This window comes from Corvus hawaiiensis, chromosome 3 (genome assembly GCF_020740725.1).
Source record: "Corvus hawaiiensis isolate bCorHaw1 chromosome 3, bCorHaw1.pri.cur, whole genome shotgun sequence".
Classification (NCBI taxonomy): Eukaryota; Metazoa; Chordata; class Aves; order Passeriformes; family Corvidae; genus Corvus; species Corvus hawaiiensis.
In genome coordinates this window covers 109482633-109507906 of record NC_063215.1, presented here as the reverse complement: position 1 = coordinate 109507906, position 25274 = coordinate 109482633, and the positions used below count along the sequence as shown (strand labels likewise).

The 25274-nt window shown below is 49.5% G+C and overlaps 1 protein-coding gene across 10 annotated transcripts in view; it reads left to right on the top strand.

Moving 5' to 3' along the window:
* Nucleotides 1-25274, top strand: part of SLC8A1 (solute carrier family 8 member A1) — a 138023-nt gene that overhangs the window by 90739 nt on the left and 22010 nt on the right. For 6 of the 10 annotated variants that reach the window (XM_048296251.1, XM_048296252.1, XM_048296257.1 and 3 more), the window contains one exon: nucleotides 23115-23221. In XM_048296251.1, coding sequence (XP_048152208.1) covers nucleotides 23115-23221 — 107 coding nt within the window. Of the gene's footprint in view, nucleotides 1-23114; nucleotides 23222-23563; nucleotides 23668-25274 lie in introns of all 10 variants that reach the window. The other 4 variants (XM_048296260.1, XM_048296258.1, XM_048296254.1 and 1 more) reach the window with 1 other exon arrangement.

Genomic DNA, 25274 nt, shown 5'->3' with positions numbered 1-25274 from the left:
AGTGTGGTTTTGTGGTGTATTGTTGTCTAAGGCTGGTTTATGTCACTGGCCTGGGCAGGGAAGTTAAAACTGTTTGCATGGATCTTTTCCCTTCTCAGTGTAGTTTCATTTCACTTTACAGATGAATGCATCTCCCTCTGAGCTAGGGAGCCCCAGAGCTCTTCCCTGTGTCTGTGGGATTTCTGGCCAGTTGCTTCTCAAAGGCTTTGGAGAGAAGGCATGAAATAACCACAGGGAGCTGGGAGGCCTCCTTCCTGGCTTTGCCTAGGAAAAAATCCCAACAAGATGGGCTGTGCATCCATCAGAGAAGCCCTGTCCCAGAATCCTGAACCTGCTGGCCAGGTGTAAGGGGGTAGGCATAGGTTGGTGGGGAAGATGAACCCAGTAAAGAGGGAAGATTGTTTTTATTTGGCATCATCCCATTTCACTCGGTTAAGCTGCTTTCACCACCATTTCATGGTCTGCAAGGGCCTCACAGAGTGCTGTTCCCAAATCCTGGCAGAGGGAAGGCTGGGGAGATGTCCTTTCTAGATTTGTGCTTGCATTATAGACGGAAAAATAGGAAGAAAAGCAGCATTTGAGAGTGGATTGGAGATGTCAGCAAGGGTCTGTGCAGGGCTCACAGGTTCCCTTGCTTAGCCCACATCACCAGGGCAAGGCTCAGAGGGGCCCAAGCTCAGCCATGGAAGAACCTGAGGTTCAGAGGGCTCAGGGAGAGAGCCCCAGCTGTGATGGGCTGAACCAGCCCTGCTGCCTGTGCCTGGGGAGTATCCTCGATGGATATCCATGCTGGACCCCTTCGGGGCTCACAGTGCAGTGTTTGCCACCAGGATCTCTCATTCCTTTGCAGCAGCAGAGCAGGGAAAGGCTTCTTCTATTGCAAACCAGGGCGTTCAACCCGTGGCATGCTGCAAGCATGCTGCAGTGCCTGCATCAGCCTGGAAATATCCCAGAGAGGTGCCAGACCCTGCTCACTGAGCCCTTTCTTGCAGGAAGAGATAGTGCAGGTCACTTCACTGCCCATAAAATTCCACTCTAAGATGCAGAAGGGAGCTGAGCAGATACTCCCACTGCAGGAGCTGAAACCCCCTTGCAGCCTTTCCCACTGCTGGGGGGAGCATGGAAGAGAGGGACAAGCACCTCTTTGTGCTCCTTGTCCTCACCAGGAGCACCAGTGCAGCATGCAGGGCTCAGGGGACAAGCTGGGTTGAAAACTGGGGTGAATCTGATTTCAGATTGCTGATCCAACCTAGCACTGGTCTGGGGAGGAACAGATGCCCTTGCTGCTCTAGGAGAAGTTGCAACTAATGGGTATTGATCAGAGGAGAAAGCAGATCTGTGGGCACAAATTCATGTGAGAGCTTGAAAGAAGTATGTTCCCTAAAAGAGGAACAGTGTGAATAATCAGGCTTTGAGACAAATGCTAATCAGCATTGGATCTTGCCTCTGAATCTCCAAACACAGTGTTTAATCTCTGAAATTAAATATTTCCCTGGTGAGAAGTTAGACAACTTCAAGAGGCTCGTGTTTGAAAAATTCAGCTTGGTGTGCATTGGTTTCAGATCTTTCTGACTGTGTGGAGTTGAGTCTGTCCAGAAGCTGGCCCAGCCCCTGGATCTCTGAGCAAAGCAAAAATACCCGTATCTTCCCTGCTTTATTGAGAGACCAACAGAGAAACATGTGTTAATCAAAGGCTACCCAGGACAGCTTTCAATCAGATCTAAAGGCACAGAGTTCTTCATTACAAGAACCATGACACAAACATTTTCCCATTGGGAAATACTTTATCAAAGATTAAAGCTCAGATGTTTGTTACGTGGAAAAGTATCTCCTGCAAGTGGTATCTTGGTATTGGTAGTCTGTGGGACTACATAGCTTTGGATACAGGAGCTCGACCACAGGGGAAGAATGGATTTACAGGGACTTGAGTTGGACATTTGAGAGCTGCACCCCAGCTTTTCAGTGCACTAGTGATTTCTAGTTTAAAGCAGTCTCAGATGGATTCACCTTTTATTACATGCTCTGGTCTTGCTTCTGAGAGCCTGGAAAGTGTGCATATGTATGCATCTATACAGAGACCCATGTGAGCATCCTGGCCTTGCTTGGGGGTGGGCCTTGCTTTGACCAAAGACCTCTTGAGGTCCCTGCCCACCTGTGAGCCCTCCTACAACTCTGTGTTTCTGTCCAGGCTTCAGGAGAGGGTATCTGTGCTTCCCTGAGTGCTCTGTGTCCACATACGCATATATGTGATGTTCACTACAGCAAAAAAAGCTGAATGAAGTTACAAAGAAGCAAGAATAAAAACTGTGCCTTGCTAATAAAAAAAAAACTGAATTATTTTTAAAAGAACCACCAGCAACAACAATATATAAGGCAGAGGTTTGTTTGTTCCTCTTAGGAATAAGTGTTCTGGTATTACAGTACTTATTTTGGAAATTTCATGACAGTGATTTCATCCTTTGTAGCCACGTGTGGCTCAGTACATTTTTACCATGGTTGCCAAGTAACAATCACTAAGCATTTGTGTCTAGATCAGTAGAGGCGAGTGGAGGGAATGGATAAAATCTATTTTCAGAGACATAATCATCGGTGGCTCTTTGTAGGTTAATGGTTAAGTTCACTCAGCAGGGACAGTGTTTTGAAGGCCTTGGGATTTACAAACAGGAAAATAAAAAGCAAAGAGACTAGAGGGTTTTTTTTATCATTATTATTATTATTCTTTCAGAGCAGAATGGCTTACGAGTGATTAAAAAGGCATTAACTATGTTGGACGTCAAGTCCCGCGTGCAACAGGAGCTCTGTAATCCCCTCCTTGGGGCTGCTCTGCGACCTGCTTGTTTCCTCCCATGTTTACTGTGCCAAAACCTCCGGCACCACAGACCCCACTCTGGCCTTGTTCTGCTCCTGGGGCAGCTCACAGCTGGTGCAGGTGGAGGAAAGGTTTCCCTCACTGCAGAAAAACGTTGGAACAGTGGGGGGAAAGCGGGGAGGGAAGCCAGGATATCTGGCTAAGAGTAACTCTACGGTGTGGTCTCTGCTGCACCAAGGGATGCCTGTAGACTATCCTGCCACAAGTTCTCCCTGCCAGGCAGCCTGACCTGCCTGTGTGTCACCAGCACCACCACCTCCCCTGCCCAACAGATGAGGTGTTTTCACCCCTACACCCAGAGTTTTTCTCAGGAAAGCTCTCCTCTCCCATGACTGGTGCCTCCTGAGCTTTTTCAATATCATCTAACACACCTCAAGGTCACGTTCACCTTTCCAAGGATATTGTGACATTTATGCATCATTCAGGGCAGGTTGTGTGCCCTGTCATCTTCCAGTGGAGTCCCTACACATCCCTGGGCACCTTCCTCATTACTGCAGAAGTAATGCCCACTGATTCCCAACAGCTGCCTAACCCTTGGGATCCTTGCCTGAAGAGCTGCTGCTGGTGTTTCCACTGCCCTAGGGATGTCTCACATTCCCCAAAACCCAGGTTGTGCCCTGGGACATGCCAAGGCCATGCTGGAGCAGCCTAGCAGGAGGTGGAGATTGAGGATGAGCACTGCTCTCTGCTTGGCCAGCCTGGGCCAACTCCTGGTGTGTCCCCAGGCTCAGCTGCATGACAGCACTTTCATTGTGCTGGCAGGGCTGGTGCTATCACACAACTCCCCTTTTCTCCCAAGAAGGAAAAGTCAACCCTGGAAAAAGGGCCAGGTGTTAATTACATTTCGTAATTCTTTCTGTGGCAGGCCAGCATGTGGGATGTACCTGGAGAGAGGGTATGGCTTCCCTTAATGCTGTTTCCATCAGGTGTGCACTTCAGAGGAAATAAGCGGGAGGAGCACCTGGGCACATTTCCAGGAGCCCTCTGTGACCAGCCTGGGTTTGTCTTGGCAGATCAAGACTCAGGGATGAGCCAAGGAGGCAGCACTCACTGCTGACTCTGGCATAATTCAGCATCTCCTCCTGGGTAAGGAGTCAGGGCCGCCCTGCAGCCCCTGCTGCTGGGGAGGGAGGCAGTGACAGAGGGAGTGATGGAGAGGGCAGGAGAAATGCCAGGGAGCAGGGGTGACTCAGCTCAGGGTGCTCAGTGGTGAACATGCTGGGGAACGGAGTGCAAAGAGGGGCTTCCCTGGCCAGGGGTGCTTCTGGTGGAATACCTGGCAGGTGGTACTGCTCCCTGCATGGATTGCAGGGATAACAAACCAATGTTTTAATCAAGGGGATGAGCAATATGTAAGATGACTGATCCTGCTCACTCAGGGGGAAATCATGCCTGGGTTTGTCAAAGCCTGAAACACCCATGGGTGCTGCCTGCTGCCCACAGCCCTGGTGCACCAGCAGCCTTTGCCTGCCTGCTTTTGACATGGAATGAGGAGCCAAATGGCATGGGTGTGTTTGGCAGGAACAGGCTGTGAGGAAGGACTTGGAAGCACTGCCACACCTGGCACTAGCAGCACATTTCCCTCCGGTTTCACAGGGGCACGAAGTTCCTGCCTGGTGTCCCCAGACCTCCCACACACAATTCCCTGTCCTCCCATCTGAAAGCCAGGTTGTCAGCAGACAGGAGCAGCTACCTGGGGGAGAAGAAGGGATTTGCTAAGTGTTTTTGCAGGTTCCTTGGAGATGGTGAGCGTGAAGGGGATCCATGTTCTCCCCATGGCAGGAAGGAGTGGTTCCTATTTAACTGTGGGATGCAGGATCGCTGTCCCACACTGCTGAGCAGCCTGGAAACCAAGCAGGGCCGGACCAAAATGTGTCAGAGCAGAACTGCTGGCACTCTCCCACCCAGGCCCTCCCCCTGTGAAACAGCAGTATTTTTAGAGGATTGGTCATATCACGGAGTTCATTTCATGTTTGTTGGCTGGGATTGCTGAGTCCATCTGTGGTTAGTAAGTGATGTAAGGAGGATGGAGCTGGAAACCACCAGGATGAGTGGTGCAACACGAATGGGAGTCCCAGAGTTTGCCTTGGATGTGAGGAAAGGTGTCGGAGTTCTGTTATTTGGGCCAGAGGGCCAAACAGTTTTTGTGATCTGCCCTTGGACTGGTGTGTGCTTTAATGAGGGTGTAAGGACAGCTGGATTTAGGGCTGGGAGGTTGCTCTCGTACAGGTGAGAGCTTCACTCACTGTGGAGAGGATCTGGTGAAGGTGTTCATAGGGGTGTTGTGGCCCCTATGTTATTACAAGCATGGAAAGTAAGATTGTAAATGAATCAACTAAATACATAAGCATTTAGCTTATGCAATACCAATATTGCATAAGCTCAATATTAATGCAAATGCAATATAAATATTGCATTCAGCTTATGCAATACCAATAGCATAAGGTACATTAAATGGATCCTAAGACATAGGGAAAGGCATCATTTTTAATAAAAAAGGCATCTACATATTTTGGGTCATAAACACCATATTTAAGAAAATGGGTCTCCGGTGATCTCCCGTTCGTCAGCATCATTTTTCCTCCAGGACAAGAAGGTTTTGAGGGTGGAAGGGATAACAGAGCAGTTCAGCCTTTAGTGTCAGTGAGGGCATTGTCACTTGTACTGCCAAACCCCCCAGAGCTGGGGGCAGCCACTGCCAGGCTGAACCAGAGCTGAGCTGCTCTGTGTGCAGCCCACTGGGGACCACAGTCCTGGGCAAGATGAGACCAGATGTGTCCATGGGTGAGGTATGGGCTATGTGTTACTGCTGCTTGGGGAGTTACAGTGAACAGCTGCAAAGTGAGGTGCAGAAAAGGCTTAGTGCTCAGATCTGTACAACAGGGCCCCATCTGTTCTGCAGGAAATAGCTACTTGTAATAAATTAACATCTTACACCTTCTGACCAAAAAAAATCCCAAAAAAATGAAAACAAAACAAAAAAACCATGCTGAATTGCAGTAGAAAAAACTTTCTCCTTCCACTTACAAACCCAGTCACTCGAAATGAGCAGCTTCCAGTCTAGCAGGAATTTAAGTTTATATTGAAGAGTTTCAGGCTTGGGTTGAGTTTCAGGCTTGGGTTGAGTGTCTTTTTTTCAAGTAGATTTCAACTTCTAGATCGAAACTTAGTTGTCGTCTTCTGATGGAGTGAGATTTGGGCAAAAATAGAGGCAGACCACTAATAAATGCCTATGCTTTTAAAAACCCTGCCTTCCTCCGAGAGTCAGGAGTGGGGTGGAAAAAACACATCGCTTCTTTTTCACGGCTTCATCTGACTACATTTCATGGAGCAGGAGAGATAAGGAGCCCTGCAGGACCTTTGCTTTTTAAACATGAGCTCAGTGCTGGATTTCACACCTCGCTATCAGAGAGTTTCTGCCTGGTGCAGTGCCTTACCTATTTGGAAAGAGGTACATGGCATTCCTGCCTGCTGTGCCAGCACTCAGCCCTGGAGGTGTTGAGAGAAAGGCAGCTGGAGCTGGAGCTGTTTGGCTGGGACCCAGCCGGACATCACTTTTCCAGCGTGTTCCAGGCAGATATGGACATCTTGATGCACCAGCAGCCCTCCCTCCCCATGCCACCAGCTGGCTGGAACATTTCACTTGGCACCTGCCAAGGCTGCTCGGTCAAATCCAACGTGGCCATGCCATTCCTGCCTCACAGCCGCTTCAGTCCCATTGGGAATTTTGGTGCATGAGCCCAAACAGCTGCTGCTTGCAGAGGTGTGTTTTGTCATTTTTTCAGCAAAACGAGCCTGAGAGGCAGTGCATGTAGCAATTTGTTAGATTAGCAAAGCACCCGAGGCTCGGAGGAGACGCCACCTGCGTGTTCGGGTGGTTTTGCCAGGAAGCATCCCACTGAGCCTGGCAGCCCTGTTGCTCCAAGGCAGCTCCTGGGGAACCACTCTGGCAGCGTTTGGAGACACCCACTCAATTGTGTGGACACAGCCCGAAGTGGGCATGACACGGGGAGAGATGGAAGATCAACACCATGGGGACATTGGGGATGAGTAAGAGAGACAGGAATGCTTGTGTCAAACCCCCCTCTGAGTCAAATCAGGCTGAGAGCGTTCACAGGCAGGCGCTGTAGGGCGGCGCATGGTCAGACTGGTTTTGGGAGCTAAAAATAGCAGCAGAGTGGAGTCAGTCCTTGGTTAATCTGGGCTTGTTTAGGCCAGACGTCCTGATCCAGTTCAATACTTTTGTAAAAAGGCTGCATTAACAGTGCTGCTGAACTGGCCCATTGCCCACTAGGGTGACACTGGCCACTGGGCACTGGGCCAGCTTGACTGGGTGACTTCAGCATCCTCCTCCAAAGGCTGCGATGAATTGTTGGCCTGGCTCATTCTCCTGAGACCTCATACAGTTGGTCACAAGCAGAGCTGGGATTTCTCTGCTGGACGTCTCAGCCCCAGGCTCACGAACATCCATTTCTGTCCCCAGAATTCTGCTGGCAGGCCAGAGCTCTCTAATGTCTAATAACAACACTATGCCAAAATGCATTTTTGAACATGGCTAAAAAGCCCAGGACTTCCCAAGGAGAGGGAGGGGAGGGGAGGAAGGCAAGGCAGGAAAATGAGCGTGCATTGGTGATCCACTCTGTTTGGCTTCATAATAGCCTAAATGTTGTCCCCTGGACATACCGAACTGTCCAGTGATGGAGGGGGCTGCTGAGAGCAAATGCATCGGTTCTGGTAGCTCTGGGATGAGTCCTGTGCCTCTTTTCCTAGAAGAAATTATCACTGCAAGGGAGAGGGAACTAGAGGAGAGCGGATGGGCAGAGCAGGGTGTCCTGGTGTCTCCAGGCTGGCTTGGCTTGCCTGGGAAAAGCCCAGGCCATCCAAGTGGCAATTTATGTCACTTCTGATGCTGGGACAGAAGGTCACTGGCTCAAAACTGAGAGAGAGATTACTTTGCTTGCCCACAGTCAGCTGATTAAAACCATATTTTCCACACATTTGAGTAGTGATTAGTATGAAATGCAAATCTCATGCAAATTGGTGCAAATGGCTGGTGTGCACAGCCAGCTCCAAAGTCAGTCATTTTCCTTTCCTCTGAGGCATTTGGGCACTTTTAATGTTCACGTGGGGGAGCTGGACAAACCCACTTGTGACCCAAGCACGTAGCTGAAGCAAACAGCGTGGAGAGAGTGGGGAAAATCAACTGGCACCTGGATTCACTCACCAAATGACACCTAGCTTGGGTGCATCAATCCATGGAGCTTGTGCAAAGATCTTTATTAAATAAACAGCTACAAACAGCTCAAGCATACACCTCACTCCCCAGCCTTCTTTCTCTTGTTTGCCAGGGCCTTCCTGCAGTTCTGTCTGTGGAATGGCCTGTCCCTTTCCAAATCAAAATGCCATAATGCTTGCTGGATAAAGTAACAAAACATGTTTCTCTAAGGATCAGATTTGGAAAGAGGGTCTATAAACACAACAAAAGCAAAAAAAATCCCCAAACCCGTTGCCACAAAGAATAATTGCAAATATATATGCACAAAAATATGTGCATATTTTTAACTTGACTCCTGTTTTCCTTTGGCTTGCAGATCCAGAGCATTGCTTCAGTCTGAAATGCAGTGAGGCCAAGTTTCCTCACTTCCAGGCAGCTTTGTGGGGACAGCAGAGGGGCCAAGAGAAATAAATAAATAATGGCTCACAGAGTGAAATATTATATTTAGCAAGGCTGATGGGTCCTCCTGAAACCCGGTTGTGAAAACTTTAAAAAGTGTCTGTTTCCTGTAGCTATCAGCATGCTGGGAGAGGGGAAGCCCTACAGGCTTGTCAGATTTTTTCCCAATGGCTGCAGCTTTCACAGCTGGTCCTGATTTGCCTGGATATTGCTCATTTTTCTAGAGCTCGTAACAGCCCTGGAATGGAAATCCTGGCTCCCCTGGTACCCAGTGCATCTCCATGGTGTGCTGGAGGGTGAAGGGTGCCAGCCCAAAAATTATTCATCCTGATTAGCTCTTGGCTTTCCCTTCAGTTTGAGAAAACGAGGCTTGGAACCATGAATAATAGAATGGATAGAGGAGGCCTAATAAAAGGACAAAATTCATGGTGTGTGTAAGTCCCATCAAACAAAGGTTTATGCTGCTTGTGGCGCTGCCCTACTCCACACACCGTGTTCACAGGGCTTGAGTGTGCTGGAAAACAAACCCTTACTGTGGCTGCCTGGTGATTGTGAACTGCAGAAGGGACACGGGGCTGCTCTGGGCTTAAAAAGGCAAAAGCAACCCAAGCCAGCAAGGAGGCTACAAGTGCTGGGGCTGAGTGCCTCCAGGCTGTGCGTGTGTGTGTGTGTGTGTGTGTGTGCCTATTAAATATACATGGCCCTGCTATTTGTGGGACACCGGGTGTGTACCAGGAAGGTGGCTGGGCTGACGTGTGATGGCTCAGCAAGCACAGAGAACTCGCTGCTTATACCCAGATCTTCTATGAATCAGATGTAAATCTTGCCATCTTCAGCTTTCAAACCAGCCTCCCTCTGCCGTTTTCTATGGCACAGCTGTTTCAGGTGGGAAACAATGGCATTTTCTGCCCCCCTGGAAAAGCTGTGGTCTCCCCTTCTGACAGGGCTTGCTGCCTTGCCCCAGGATGTGGTGCAGGGTTCTCTGCTCTTCAGCTGGAAATCATTTTTGTTCGCTGCTTTTCTGGCAAGGCCCACTGCATGCAAATCATTGTCCACTTGGAATGTACCTTGGGCATTTTTATCTGGGTTTCTGGGAGCTGGGAAACATGTTTGTGTGCCTATTTCTAGGATTTTGACATGCAGCTGTTCATGTGAGATGTAGAAATGGAAATCTCATCTTGACGAGTCACTCTGGAATTTTCCTCCGAAGATCAGTGAAAGCAATCATTAATATGGGGCATCATTTATAGCTCTGTGCAGAATAATCCTCCAGGCTCCCTGGCAGCTATGAATTGGAAAACAATAAAGATTATTGCTAGAGAGTTCTTTTTTTAAACAAACAAACAAACAAACAAAACCTCAATCGTGTTCTTTGATACACTGTCTAGCTCTCAGAAAAGGAGGCAGCAAATTGAAAATATCTCTCAGAAAATACATACAGCAGCATTCCAATTTCTTAAGGTTTCAGGGTTGTTTTTCTCCCATGCCCTGACATCTTTCCCGAGTAGTGCCAATAAAATTAGAGACTTTTGCTAATGTGATCTGCGAAGGTTCCTCTGGGGAAACAGCAACTGTGAGCAAATGTTCACTTCCAGGGAGGGCTCCAAGGCTGCTGCAGCTGCCCCTGGGCTCCAGCCGAACACATGAGCCCTGTGCACGCAGAGCTGCGGCTCACCCCGGCTCTCCTGGTGCTGCCACGCTCGAAGCTCTTCTGGAGCTTCATCCCCCGCTTGCTGCTGAGATTTTCCCCATTCATTTTGAAATGCAGTCAAACCATGCTGCAGATAGAAGCAGGGGGAAATCTGACAGGATTGTGTGGCCTCACAGCCCCTCTCTTCAGCTTTGGTCCGGATCCCCACACATTTTGCTGCACTTGATGGTACCATAGGCTGAGATTTTGGGTGCTCTTGCAGCTTTTGGCCCATCACACTCATGCACATGACCCTAACTCACCATGCTTGAGCCCTGGGGTGGTTAAGGGTTTAATTTAACTTAAATAGCTTTAAAATGTGAATGCTGGTGAGAAAATAAAACTTAACTGTGTGTGGCTACTAGAGGATCCCTACCTGACTGTAGTAAATAAATATGCTCATGGTCGGCTCAGCATCCTGATATTCAATAGGAAACTAGATATCATGATGAGATGATGTGAATTGATGTGATGAATGACAGCAGGGGGGCTGCCTTGCAGAGCATTTGGAAGGGTGTCTCAGTGTGTCTTTGAATGGAGTCTCCAGCTGACATTTCATTCTCTTCTTTGAAAGCATTAATAGCCCCACAACAGCACTTGTCCATGCTTGAAGGAAAAGCAAATGAGTGTCAGAGAGGAAGAGGGGCAAGATACAAAAGGCAGCTTGTACTTCCTGGCTGGTTGTTTTGGTCAATTTGGTTTCCTCTCACTACACTTTATTACGGTTTCCTTGAATCCTGATAGTGTCTTTAGAACACCTCTTAAAATCTACTTTTATAATACTGCAGTTGCCATCACTAGGGAGGCCTTCTGGAGCCAAAGGCAACTCAAGCTAGCTTTGCTTCTGTCTTTCTCTCTTCCCCTCCCCGGCTTTGCCCTGGGAGGACTCTCTGGGAAACCATTTTCCCTCGGCCTCCCTCCTGCCTTCCTTCCACCCACCAGCTCCTGAACCATCCCAGTGGTTCCCACCAGGCCCACACTAGGAAGAAACTCCCAAGCACAATACTGAGGTGTGTTCCCACTTCTTCATGCTTTAAATGCTTCTAAGCCTTCTGGTATTAAATTGCCCTTCCCAGGAGCAGCAGGGGGTTTTTTTTGTAGCATCACTCCACCTGCAGCCAGAGAATACAGCACAAGGAGCGGGTTCTACCTGCCCAGCCAAGTGCTTGGACAGAGTTAAACTCTGGCTTTCCCCAACAGCCCTGGCTCACTAACTCAAGCTCTGGATCAGGATGGACAGAAAAGGAGAATCATCCCCTACAGATCCCAGGCTGAGTAGGAGGGGGCAAGTGTCTGTGTGCCAGCAAGCTTCATCATTCACCTGGCACAAGCTGGTAAGGAGGGCTACCAAAAATACTGCAGAGCCTGCCATCCTTGCAGCAAGGATGCAGGGTCTGTGGTGCAGAGTCCATGTGCCTGGAGACATTCACAGCTCAGAGGCCAGCAGTAAGGAGGAGGAGGAGGAGGGGAGGCATGGCTGTGGAATTTCTCAGGCCCCATGGCTGCCCCTGCCATGGGTGGCCAGCCAGCTTTCCTGTTTCTGCCAGAGCTCCCTGCTCCCCAGCGGCTCCCAGGCACAGGAAAAGCCCTGCTGAGGGCACAGCCTGTGCAAAAGCAGGTTTGGCACCGGGAAAGAATGGAGCATTTCCAGAGCAGATTAAATCTTCCAAGACTTTGAGCTCCCAGTTTGAAGAAGCCTACGCATTTTGCAAGTTTTTAGAGTCTTAGAACTTGGTCTAATTTAAGCAAATTGGCACATCCTGAGCACTAGAGAGAGATCCTTCTGCTAAGTTTCGTCCTCTGCAGCAAAGCATAAGGAAGAGAAAATTACTCAATATAGTGTTTGGGGAAAAAATGTTTGCATGGGCAGAGCAGCATTTTTTTTTCCCCAAAGCTGAGACGGTGAGGCTTTTCATTACTCTCTCATCAGTGGCCACTCTACATGGAAAGTTTCATTCTGAATGGCTAAAGTCTGGCAAAGCACCAAGCAGCTGAGACAGACTCTAAAATAGTGGAAAGTTGTGGGCAAGCTTAACAACAGGCACTGCCTTTAACTCACAGCCCTGACTGCATCAGGCATCCGGATGAGCATGTGTAAGATATGAGGATCTGCTGGAGAAACAGCATCTGGGAAGTTTTCCCGCTCCTTGCCTTCACTAAGGATTGCAGAGGGATCGAAGCAGCTTATGGGCTCTGGGGTTTGTGTGGGAATTGCCACTTCCACATAACATCTGCAGTTCTCAGCATAAGAGAAATGTGCAGCTGGACCTGAGGCAGCTCCTGTGCAGCCCTGGCGTGAGGTGGGGCTGGGGAAAGCCCTGTCTTCGTGTGCAGTCTGGTGGTGTTTGTCTTCTGACCTTTAATGGTGCATCTTGATGATCTTGGATGTCTTTTCCAACCTAAATGATTCTGTGAACCTGTGACTGTCACAGGAGCGAATCCAGCACATGTGTGTCCACGGGGCTCTGCAGTAGGATTTTTCCATCCCGTATTCCATGTATCTGCCAGCCCTCTGATCTTATACACAGACACTGGAGCTGCTGAGCTGGTCACAAAGGGTGTAACTTTTATCCCCACACAGAGCTGGTTTTACTTTGCTCCCACAGGGAGATCTCCTCTGAGAACCTGAACACACAGGTCCAGGCTGAGGCCACCAAATGCTGTGTCCTGCTGCCACAATTGCCATAAATGGGGCTAGCACATGGCTGAAACCTCTGTGGGCAGGGACTTTTCTGTATTGCCATTTTTGAAAGCTCCTGGCCATTTTCACCCAGGTACATGCAAACCAAACTATGGACGTTTTCCCCTGGGAAGAGGGGAAGAGCTGCTGGCCAAGGCTGAGCCCATCACAGGCACCCTGCCCAGCCTGTTAGGCAGCAAAGCCGTCACAGAGCGTTCAAGTGCTCTTCCACTCTCACATTTCTCTTGGCCACTTGGTTCCTCTTATTTTAGCTTTGTTTGAACAATCTCCTTGGTAACTGGAGACAGAAGCAGAATTTTTTCATCCTCATCGGATTGGTTTCCTGCCTATCTCGGCACTGGGAGGGATCCTTGGCAAACCTGTGTTTGCTTTTGTGCACCCACCACAGGCTTTAACCCCATGGATCACTGGGACTTCAGGAGACCTGGTGTCTCTTTCAAAGGGTTTTTATGCACAGAGTTACAGCTGAGAGGGACATATTTCACAACTTAATTTATTTGGCAGTAAACAGGTGGTGTGTCAGTCACAGTGTGAGTGGTGGCTCTTGAAGTTGCCCACATGCTCCTGACCTCCAGAGCGTCCAGCAACAAGGAAACTCCACTGGAATGGCCCTTGTCACCAGAGTGGCAAAACCCTTCAGCAAGGGCAGGGAATGGCTCCTTGCTGTGGCAGCACCCTCCACACAGGCCTCAACTGATGCACTTTTTTCATCTGCCCTCTGGCGATGGAAGTCATTGAAAAGGAAGAGAGGAAAAAAACCCCAAACCAATCAACTACCAAGCTGTCTGAAGATTTGCTGGGCTGGAGACATAGAACCCCACTGCTGGCACTCATGCACAGGCTTTTCCTTGGCCAGAGCCATCCCCAAAGGATGGAAATAGCAGCATGAATACACCAAGCATCACCTTTAGTGCAGACTTGAGATTTTGGGGTCATCTGTTGACTCAATGGTCCAAACAGTGTCACTGCTTAAGGCAGCATTGTCCCAGCAGCAGCCCCTCTCTGGGGCTGGCTGAATACTTTATGGGGCACAGTCTGAGCTCGCTGGCCTTATCCCTGGGTAGAGGGGTTAAGAACTCAAGATCTGTATCACCTCCCTCACAGGGCTTGCCTTGTGGCATAGTGACAGCATGGCAAAGCACTGGGGTATAGCTCTCAGCTTGGGTGATGGTCTTCAGAGCATCTCTGATGTTTCAAGCCTGCATAATGACAGCATTTCATGTGCTGGTACCCAGACACTTCACGTCTTTTATGCCATCAGGTAACCTCTGATACTGTTCCAGCACGGGGCACTTGCCAAAGGGAGTCTGGACCAGGAGTGATCTCTGCATCCAGTCACTTTAATTGCTAGAATGTGAGGATTCCACTTGAGCTTCCCTAGAACCCTGACAGGAGACCACTTACAACTTCTTCTAATAAAAGTTCAGTGTGACTCTACTGTCCAAGTCTTGAAATCAGCCCCTTGCATCCCTCACTGGATGAGGGATGATAAATGTAGTGATGGTGAAGTGTTTGCTCCTGCCACACCATCAGGAGGCTTTGATCCTGCAGCTGGGTCACCATGCCAAGAATTTTGGAGGAGTGTCTGGAAAAGCAGGGCCTGGTCTTTGGGGCCAGCCATCAAATAAGAGGATTCAGACACATGCCTGGCTGAGCATGGAGCTAGAAAGACTGTGGTTGCTGCTCTTGAAATCAGACCTGCACATTCTGTATTGATGTTTGCCCTTTGAATTTTTGTGGCATGCCCTCTGCTGTCGCTGAGCATTCCTTGTCTTCTCCTTCTTTTCCCATGTACAGCTGCTTTTCCAGCAGCAGAGCTGGCTGTCAGCAGCCCTGGCAGAGTGGCAGGGCACAATCAAGGCTCCTTGTCAAGTGTCTTCCCAAACAAGAAGGGAAATTCTCCTTCTCCCTCAAACCCAGGCAAGCAGGATTTGAAATGTGCCTTCCCCTTGCTGTAGTGGCGGTGCTGGAGCAGTTCATGCACAGCACATGTATTTCAGGCTTCCTTGAATCCTGATTCCTGGTGCTGAAGCCATGCTATTAGACATTGACCTGTTATTTCCAGTGGTCCCCACTCTTTTGTTCAGTCAGGTTTGATTCAGCAAAGTTTGCTAAATGTTATACAGAACTGCAGAAATGCCCTTTTTGCTGGCAGGTGCTCGTTGAAATTCATTTTGTGGAGGCCAAAAGCCATTTAAAGAGTGATGTCTCCTGTTTGAGGAGCATTGTCATGGCAACTATCCAGGTGCACACAGGGAAGAGCAACTCATATTTATTTGAAAGGTGAGAGCAATTATTGTCATGAGGGGGAACCTGGCTGCAAAGAAAAGCTGGATGTGTATTTGGATGCAAGAAGCAACTGTGTGCCAAGTTTCTCTCCCCTTATTTACCTGCCTGCACTACCCACAGACCTGACTGCTCAGCCGGGTCAGTCAAGAGAAAATCCCAGAAAGGCAGAATGGGGGAATGTGTCAGATTTTGGCTCTTAACCCTGTAGGCTTAGAAGTGGGATTTGCAGGGTTTTACACTGAGCAAGGATGTTGGGCTGGGCTGAGCCCTGGGCAGTCAATCCTTTGCTTGCAGCGCAGGATGGATTTTTCAGGACTAATGCAGTTTTCAGCTGGCATGGGCAGGGCTGTGCACAGCCAGGGGAGAATCGTTTTACTCTGTCAGCTTTCCTGGGTACCTTAAGTAATTGCTGCTGGGGGTGTTTTTGATCAAATTCACATCAAATGTGTTTTCCCTCCTAGCCATCAGTGGTATTGCACTCTTTGTGCAGGCTGTCCTTGGGGCTCCAGACACGGATCTAGATGGGTCTTATTTGATCCCCCAGGGATCCTGCCTCCAGCAGGCACTGTGGGAGCTTTGAGGACCGTGGATCACTGTCACTAGACGTGCATGGCAATGAGATTGGGGAAAAGCAGGAAAATAGTTTTGTCCTTGTGTCACCACATCTGGAGCCATGGAAGAGGAGGCCGCAGCTGGAGCTGTGGAAATATTTAAGCATGACCAAAGGCTCAGGCACTGGTTTGGGTCAGATCAAGAGAGTGCCATTCATCTTTGCCCAGCTGGTCCCTTGCAAGATGTGACACTGGCAGATGAATGAAGTGCATTAGTCAGAGCACAGAATTCACAGTCACAGCAGAGCAAACATTGAGGATTCGCCAGAAAAACATTTCTGATCTGACAAATCCTTCTCAATATGGTCTTCCTAGGAGGAGAGTCAAGCAGCATTTCAGTCTGGCATGGGAAGTCATCTTACTTGGCAATCACTGCTCCTAAAAAGTATTTTCTGAGGCACTGAGCATCATCCCAGCTATTTGAGCAGCAACAGCCCTCAGTCTTCCTGTCTCTGCAGACCACCTCTCATGCCTTGTGTTCCTGCAAGGCCAAGGAAGAGCAGGCTGGATCTTTTTCCAGGATTTTCCTGGTAGTGATGCTCTGGAGCAGGACGGTGTTATGTATTTGAGCCGTATGTTGTCATTTAAACTCAGCCCATCCCGAGGCTAGGGGAGCAGTTGGTTTAGGCAGACATGGAAATGACAACACAGCCCTGCCGTCTGATTGATTCAGGAGGCCTTGGGGAAAGAGGTGGAGGGCATACCAGAAAATAAGCGTAGCCAGATGAATTTTGGCTACAGAGGTGGGGGGAAAGGTATGGAGGGACCATTTCCACTTCCCCCTCCCCTTGTTTGCAGTGTCCAGGCTGGTGTGCTCGATCAGTTTTGGGAGGCATTGGACTGTGAAGCTCCACACAGACCTGGGCTGCTGGACCAGCAAACCAAGCTGCCACATCAGATCAGCTCACATCCACGCTTCCCAAAGCGTGCGTCATGCTTCGTTTCAGGCAGGTTTTCGTTTTCCCTCCCTGTCATGTTTGCAGTGCACTGCAGGCAAGATTTTCATTAAGTACAGACATTTCGTGTCAGCAAGGCTTGGTTCGGCAAAGGATCCTGCATGAGTGGGTGACTCATGGGACATCTTACACAGATGGGAACCCATCAGCAGGGACAGAAATCCTGATGAACCCTCTCCTCTGTCAGACACCACTGTGGAACAGCTAAAAGCATGTGTGGCACAAGGTCATTCACATAATCTGGCCCATTTTTGCCCCTCTTCCGTCCCTCAGGAAGGTTTGTCCCTGCACTGGCTGAGCAGATGTCACGTTGCCCTCACCTGTGTCCCCCACCACACACACTTGCCCTGTGGCTGGGACAAACACCTCCACCACAGACCTGGGTGTCTCTCTGCACATGAAGCTGCCACCTCGTCACCATAAGGTGCAGTTTTGTTGTCAACTGGTGGAAGAAAAGCCCTGTCAGCTCCTTTCCCTTCCCAGCAACAAGCAACTTCCTTCCTCGAGTATCTGTCAGGAATTGGAGCAGGGAAGCTGCTCTTGGTGGTTGGCTCCAACCATGCCCGTAGGTCTGGTCCAGGCTCCTCACTGTGGCTGAGGCCCATTTATGTGGCCCTGACCTCTGGCTCAGGTGGTGTCCAGCTGTAATGATGATGATTTGGGAGCTTTCTTCCCCCTGGCACATGGTGCCTCACCACAGCCCCTCTGCGCAGGCACTGCCCGGTGCCCAGTGACCACATGACCTGTGTGAGGCATGGAGCTTCCCAAGCCATGTGCCCATCTCTCATGGCAAGCTCTAACTTCAGCTAATTAAGTAGCTGGCTGACAGGCAGATGTATGAGAAATCAATGTGGCAGGGCTCTGTGGGAGTCTGGGAGTGCGTGCTAGGACAGGCAGCCCCAATGGATGTGGCTTTGCAGTGTCACCTCCAGAACATGTGTCCCTCATGGCTATCCCCTCACTGTAATTGATGGCCCTCTGGGTGGGTAGTGCTGGTCTGTTGGGACATCAGGGCTGGCGGCACCAGGCTTAGGCAACACAACCCACTCCTGACTGCCCAGCCCGGGTGTTGTAGCTCTGAATCTGCAGCTGAACATCCTCCAAGCTACTCCTGTAGCTCTCCTGGGTGATCAGTGGAAGCTGGATGGGTGACAAGCTGCAGAAGTGCATAATTCCCTCTATTGATTCAGGAACAAGTGTCTGGGCAGACAGCAGCAGCGTGCCATGTTCTCATGGGCCAGCTTGTTACTGACTGCTCTAACAGCTGGTTGTGTGTTTAGAGATTATCATTTTCCTGGCCCATTGGAGACACCATTCCTGACTATGTGCAGAAGTTCTTGGCTATTCCAGCTCTGGCATGACTGTGGTTCTGAAAGAGAGCTAAGGAAGTGAGTGCTGGACTTGAGACATCTCTGCTCCTGGAGATCTGGCCTGGTCAAGAAGTGCCCTGGATGATGTCCCCTGTCCTCCAGCGTGTCCTGCCTGAATCTTTCCAGAGCTGACTGCTGATGCCCTCCAAGTTCCCATGGTCCTTTTGCAATGCTGGTTGCTCGTCTGAGCCAGGAGAGCAGTTTCTGCCATTTCATGGAACTAAGCAGTACCGTGTAGAGTGGGAATGGCGGTATATTCACAGATATACTCAGGATTTCCAGAGGTTTGCCATGACTGTGGAGATATTCGGGTTCAAAACGAATGCAAAGGTCCATGGAGATCCACACCAGTAATTTCTGATGCCATTTGCTCCCTTGAGGGAAAAGGCCAGTGGAGACAGGAGAGCTGGGACTCCCAGATCCTTACATCTTTGCCCCATGCTGCGCCCATCTTCTCTCCTGCTGTCAGAAAAATACTTGCAGAGAAATATGTCGCTGTTGATCTCGGTCCTGCTCCTGTCACCCTGTGCTGGACTGCTCTAGCTCATTACATATGTACCTGTCCCTGCACATGCACGAGATTGCTCACAGGGTGCCCTCCCCAGCTGGCATTTTGCTCCAAGCATTGGTTCTCTTCATGCCCTGCCTTTGCCATTGTACATTGGTGTAGCAGCTCTTCCCTAGAGCATCTCCAGCCAAAAGGACTTTTCCATGGGCTGTTGCAACTGAGGGTTGTGTGGGAATGCTGTGATAAAAGACCTCTTCAGTTCGAATGAAATAGCATGGTTTGAAATGAAAAGTAGGTCCTGATGGAGGGCGTTGGACTTGGAGTGAGGGCAGAGCTTTGTATGACACTGGTACAAAGACATCACTCCTCTCCTGTTGCTGCTGGGTGTCTGCAAGAGGAGAAGGGCTGGAGCTGCAATTCTGCAAGACGTGTTTACTCTTTGATTTCCAGTACACGGAAATGGAATGAAATTCATTCCCTCAGCAGTTGCTTTGACTGCAGACCCAGGGAAGTGCAATTTCTGGTACAGAAGTGCAGACAGTCAGATGGGTCATGGATGCCCTCAGTCTTCATGCCAGAGCAGGGCTCCTTAGCTCAGGTGAGATGGACCCAACACCAGTGGAAGGAAAACCCCGTGGTTTGCTGCAAACTTGCTCCATGGTATCACTGGAGGAAGGGAGAGGGAGGTGTGTCAAGGGTGGTGGTTTATATCAACACAGGACCTCTATCTCCACGTGTTGGAGAGATTCTCCAGAAATTGTTCTTTCCCACCTGCAGCATGACTGAGGGTCAAAAGAGGAAAAAAATAATCCAGGTATTTCAGGGGCTGTGGTGTTTTGCACTCATGGGATCCTGGGTTTTTGGCTTTAATACCCAGCTCCTGCAGACATTTGGTTATGGCAAAAACGCCACTGTCAGCCCCAAATCAAAGCTGATTCTCAGCTTCTGTGTAGAAGGGACAGCTTGGAAACACCCTCTGTATTGATCCCAGATTCCCACGAGGTGAAGAAAATGGTTTAGAGGCAATGGTTTAGAGGCAATGGTTTAGAGGCTGCTTAATCTTCTGCTTTAATCCTTCGGTATTTTCCCTCTTTCTTGTGAATTTGGGATTCCTGGATCCTGGCCCTGCAGTGAGGCAGCATGGGGGATTTCAGGGTGCTAATTAGTGTCCCTTTGGTTTTCTGTTATACACTATCACAGCTTGTTCTGAAAGAGCCCCTGAGTCACAGGAGAGAGAGAGAGAGAGAGATCTTAAATGCAAATTTCAGGATGTGCTTGTGCTTTGGGGACTTTGGTCTCCCCATCCCGCGGTGTGCAGCTGGGAAAGTCCAGGGACAAGGAGTTCAGATGCTGCTGCACCCAGTGCTGTGGTTGCTCTGTGAGCCTCAGCCAGCTGTCCTGGCTCTGCCCACGCTCCGCCTCATTCCCACCACGTTCTGGAATGCAAGGAAAGCCCGTGGGGGCTCGATGCTGCTCACATCCTCACAGCCACGGCACATCTCTGCGTGGGAGAGGAGTGAGAGGCAGGGACCACATCGAAGGGTCCAGCAAGAGCAGGGGGACATCAGTGCCTGTCCTGGATTGCTGTAGAAAGCAGTCCTCACTCTAATGCAGGATAAATCGTGCAGTTGCCTGGCCCTCCTCCTTTGCACTGACCGAGCCGTGCCACACGTGTGCGGGACCCTGGGAAGGGGCTCTGCAGCAGGCAGAAGGCTCTGATGGAGATCAGGCACGCTCTAAAAATAGCCTGTTTTATTTTCACATCCTTGCTGTTTCTCAAACACCATTAGGAGGTAATCCTTTTCTCCAGGATTGCAGTCTCATCCCAGGGACAAATTTGCCTCAGCAATTTTTGCTGATTGGAAATTCACCCAGAGAGCAGACTTGCCATTTGTTCTGCCTACCCATTTTCCCAGCAGCCTCGTGCAGCAGAAACAGCAGCAGCGCACATGTCTACCCAGCACAGGGCACTTGTTCCCACCCTGGAATGATCACTTGGAAAACTGCGTAACACCACCACCTCCTGGCAGTGGCACTTAAAGCCCCATTAGTTTGCTTTACTCAGAGGAGTCCTATTGGTGTTGTATCTAAGCATCAGAAACGTATTTTTTTAATTGGCACCCAGGTTTCTTTTTGTGAGAGAGAGTTATTTTGTGGGACTTTGAGGAATGCCACACATGGCAAGCCAGAGCACACCCATAGGAAGTTTATGTCTTGATGCCTGTGCTGCCCTCAGAATTTAGGAAGGCACCTCTCTTAATTAACTTTCCTGAGGGGGGTTTTCCTACATGAGGCCGGGATGCAGTGTACATTTTAATGGGAGTCGTCAGAAAAATTATTGATTTTGTTATTAATGTTTCTGAAATCATACCATTCTGGTAATTCTATCAGGTTCTCTTTGAAAGCTTAACTGAGAGCATTTTTATATCCTTCATTAGTTTTTTAATACGTGGTAATTTCCCCTAACTCATCAACGCAAAGCAAGATCAGCTGCCTGCTTGGTAACCATTTTTCCTGTGTACAAACCTATTGCAGCAATAATTACAAACTGAACAAATTATTACAGATATTCATTATAAAATACAATTACACTGAGCCGTGCTGCATTGTTGCAATTTTCACAGCCATCACTCGCTCTTGTGTAAATGGTTTCATTAAAAGCATGAAGGGCAAACTTAATACACTCCTGACTCACAGCAAACAGCACAAGAAATCATCCTGGCTGTTCCTCCGAATGCTTGAGGTGTTTACCCTGAATGAGTAGAAAATGTTGACTCTGCTGCCAAATACTTGTCAGCTTAACAGAGGGGCTCTGGGTGGCCAGTGCAGATGTGCAAGGAGGGGGGAAAGCCAGAAATTACGGCAGTGTGGCCTCAGTTTCACTCCCCTAGAGCGTGGCTTTCTTCCATGTTTATGGGTTTTCAGTGCTGGGACCTGCCAGGAACAGCAGAACCTCCTTCATCATATACTGGAGCAGCCTTGGGGCTGGGTGCTCATGGAAAGTGCAGGGGAGCCGGGGATGGGACATGAAATATTTCTTCGAAGGACAGGGCATTCAGGCTTGGGCAGGGAGGGAGCAACAGGGAAGCTGGTTTAGGTAAAAGCATTCACAGGAGGGCAGTGCTGTCAGGGGAGTGCGGGGGAAAGCAAATCCAGCCAGAAGGCCGGCAGCAAGCACAGGACTACAATCACTGCCTTGGCTTTTTGTTTTGTGCTGTTACTCTTTCTTACTTCTTGTCTGGATCAAGATGAGAGCCAGGAGGAGGTCCTGTCCCCACAGCAATGCCATGACAGTGAGCAGAGCCTCCAGGAAGGAGCAGAGGCTGCTGGATTTTTGTCTCTGTTGTCTTTGCAAGGACTTTGCACTGTAGGAAGGACCACAGTAGCACAGGTGCCCCCCCCATGTTTGTACCCCAGGTATGGTCACCTTCTGGGGAGCAGCTTTCAGCTGGGTGCTTCTGTGAGTCCCTGAAAGGAGCTGAAAAACGTCTGTGCCAATTTTTTTCCACTGGAAGAGCAATTTTTACTTTATCGGGTGGCTCAAGGAGCAAATCTCTCTCCCGGTGGCCACAGCCTCCTGTGAGGCTTTCAGCTTCTGTGCTGTGTGCTTGTGGCTGTGCTCTGAGCAGTGACTCTGCCTTTGGACCTGTCCTGATGATGTTCCAGGGGCAAATTCAGCAACCCTGGGTCACCTGAGAGGGAATTGCTGCTCGTCTCTCCAACGGGAGAGGATTAAACCTTGAAGGCTTGGGACAGGATGTGCTGCCTGTAAAGTAAAATTTGAAAAGTAAAATCTCCTATCAGTGAAGCTTTCCATGTGCCTGCCCTAACCCGGAAGGCTGTTTTTCCTTCACATTCCCTTCACAGAGAAAGTCCTAACTCCAATGTCCCTTTCAAGCTTGTAAATTAGAGCCTCCAAAGCCCAAACTGAGCAGCTGATCATGAGGTTGTTCATGAATCTGCTGAGCCTGGGGAGGCAGAGCCTCTTCCATATCCAAGCTTGAGCAGTGCATCATGCTTCCAGAGGCTTGGTCTGTGCTGGTGCCTATGCAACGTGTGCAAGCTGTCAAGGGGCTGTTGTATACCACAGGTTTTTGGAAAGGGACATGTCTTGCCAAGACACCTCTGGGGAAGGTTGGTCCAGGCTGTGTCATGCCCAGCCATGGCCTCTGGCCGTGCCAGGGAGAATGGCACCTGCAGGCTGCCGGTGCTCTGTGGTCCATGCCCATCCTGAGGCAAGCTTGGCCCATTGGCTCCTGCCCTTTGCTTTTGGCTGTGCTGTCCCTCCAGCCTGTGCCACCAAAACCACTGTTTTCTGTCCACAGCCCCTTTCTCCTGCTCTTTCCGCCCTCCTCCTTTGCCTCCTCCTTCTGTTCTGCTCCCTGTTACTCCTCCTCCCTTTTCCCCCCTTACTCTTGAATCTCTATTTCTTCTTCTCTGTTCCAGCAAAACGATATCGATCAAGGTGATAGATGATGAGGAGTATGAGAAAAACAAGACCTTCTACCTAGAGATCGGGGAGCCCCGGCTGGTGGAGATGAGTGAGAAGAAAGGTGGGGGACGTGCTCCGGGGCTGAGCCCAGCCTGTGTGTCCCTGTCTGGCTCACTCATGTCTGGCACCTGCAACACTGAGCTCACATCCCCAGTGCCTATGGAAAAGGGCAGGAGCAAGGCCACTCCCCATGCCCCCTGAACACAGCCTTTCCCCAGACCACCAAGGCACAACCTCAGCCAGGTGGTGAGGACGCTCCTGCCCTTCCCCATATGCCCGTGGGGGGATGTGCAGCCCCTTTCCCCCACCCAACCATCTCTGTCACCACAGCACCCGGGCAGACGTGACCTGCATGTGTGTGCGATGCCAATCATGTGTTTGCCTTTGTCTTGTGTTCCCACAGGAAATTCATTACCCTTAGAGTACTTGACCGTGAGGAGTATGAGAAAGAGTGCAGTTTCTTCCTTGTGCTTGGGGATCCGGTGTGGCTACGACGAGGAGTGAAAGGTGTGAGAGTAAAACCAGACCAGCTCTCGAGACGCTGCCGCTTTCTCTGTGTCTCCCTACTCTCACACTCCTTTCTCCTCGCACTTTGGCTCCTGGCCGTTTTGCCCTCCCTCCTTCGAAGCTTGGCCGCTGCACCTTTTTGCTCTGTTTTCTTTCCTCTTTCATTTGGAGAGGACTCCATCCCACTCACTGGGGCTCCAGGGAGCGAGGAGTGCTCCTGGGGCCACCCCGGGGCATCCAGGCAGGGGACGAGGAGCGTCACCCAGCCCCCGGAGACATTTTGGGAGTGCTGCCCTGCTGCACCTTCATTTAATCAAAGAGAGCATCCAGCCTCGACAAGTGAAAAGGGCAACGCTGCATCATTTTTACCAGAAGATAAAACAGCTTTCACTTGAAATAAAATGCATGGCCAGAGCAGTAATTTTAGCCTTTTTATACTGGCACTAGGATCTGAAAATAGATGAAAATCACAGCCAAAGTAGGTAATACCATGAGATGCAATCCGTTTAGGTAAATCAGGTTATGCTCAAATGAAGTTTCATGGCTCTGCATTGGATAATAGCTTCTCACAGGAATAATAAAAACAATTTCCTCTTTCATCACATTTCTAAACAAAATGCTAAACTTCCCAAAAAGACAGAGTTCACCTATTTTTTTTTTCTGCTAGAAAATTAGATGAGGATTAATGGCAACAGCTGGTTCTGCACACAATTGGTGGCTGAGCAAGAAGCAGTTTTAGAGTTACTTTAAATATGGACCATTATTAAAGCCTTTGCAGAATGCTGGTCTGTCTGTCTTGGAGCTGCTTTCTAGTCTCTGGGACATCAGCTCTCCCTCCAGCAGGGATGGGGCTATAATATATTATTTGATCAGAACAGAGAGGGCCCTCCGTGGTCCCCACACTGAGTGAGGACATGCCACGTTCCTTGTCAGCTCAGGTGCTAAGTCAGCTGCGTCATCCCCTCCATCAGCTTCCCTGCTGGCTTATGTGACTGCCTAACAAAAGCTGGGCTAAAAAATCAGACGCACTGGCATGACTCAGGCACTGCAGGTGGGGTCTGTGTCATTAAATGGTGCTGGTGGCATCTGTGGAGCACAGACAGTGCTGCCAGGATAAAGTTCTACATGGACAGCTCAACTCAGCAGCTCCATCCTTGCCCACAGGGGCCATTGTGGGCTCAGCCTTGCAAGTCCAGCAGGAGCAAGCATGCTTTCCAGATCCAAGGTTTAAAAACTGTGGTCCCAGCTCTGGAGATCTCAGCTGAAATTTTTAGCTAAAAATAAAAGGAAAAGGAAATAAAGTTTCTCATCTTCCTGGTCACAAAGATAACTGAGGAAACCTGAGAGAAGCTCAGCCTTGCCAACTCACTAGGTGGGAAGACAAGACAAAATTTTAAAGGACTATTTAAAGCAGCTATTTGCTGCTTTGGCCATGCAATTTCTTTTTTTTTTTTTTTTTCTTTTAAACTAGTTTCTTTGTACTTGGTTTGGTACGAGAAGCAGCAAGGCAGGAGGAGTGGTGTGCTCAGAGAGAGGAGGGCATCTCTGAAATATCACCCCTGGGCTGTGGTGTGGCCCAAGATCCACCAGGGCACTAAGGGAGAGGC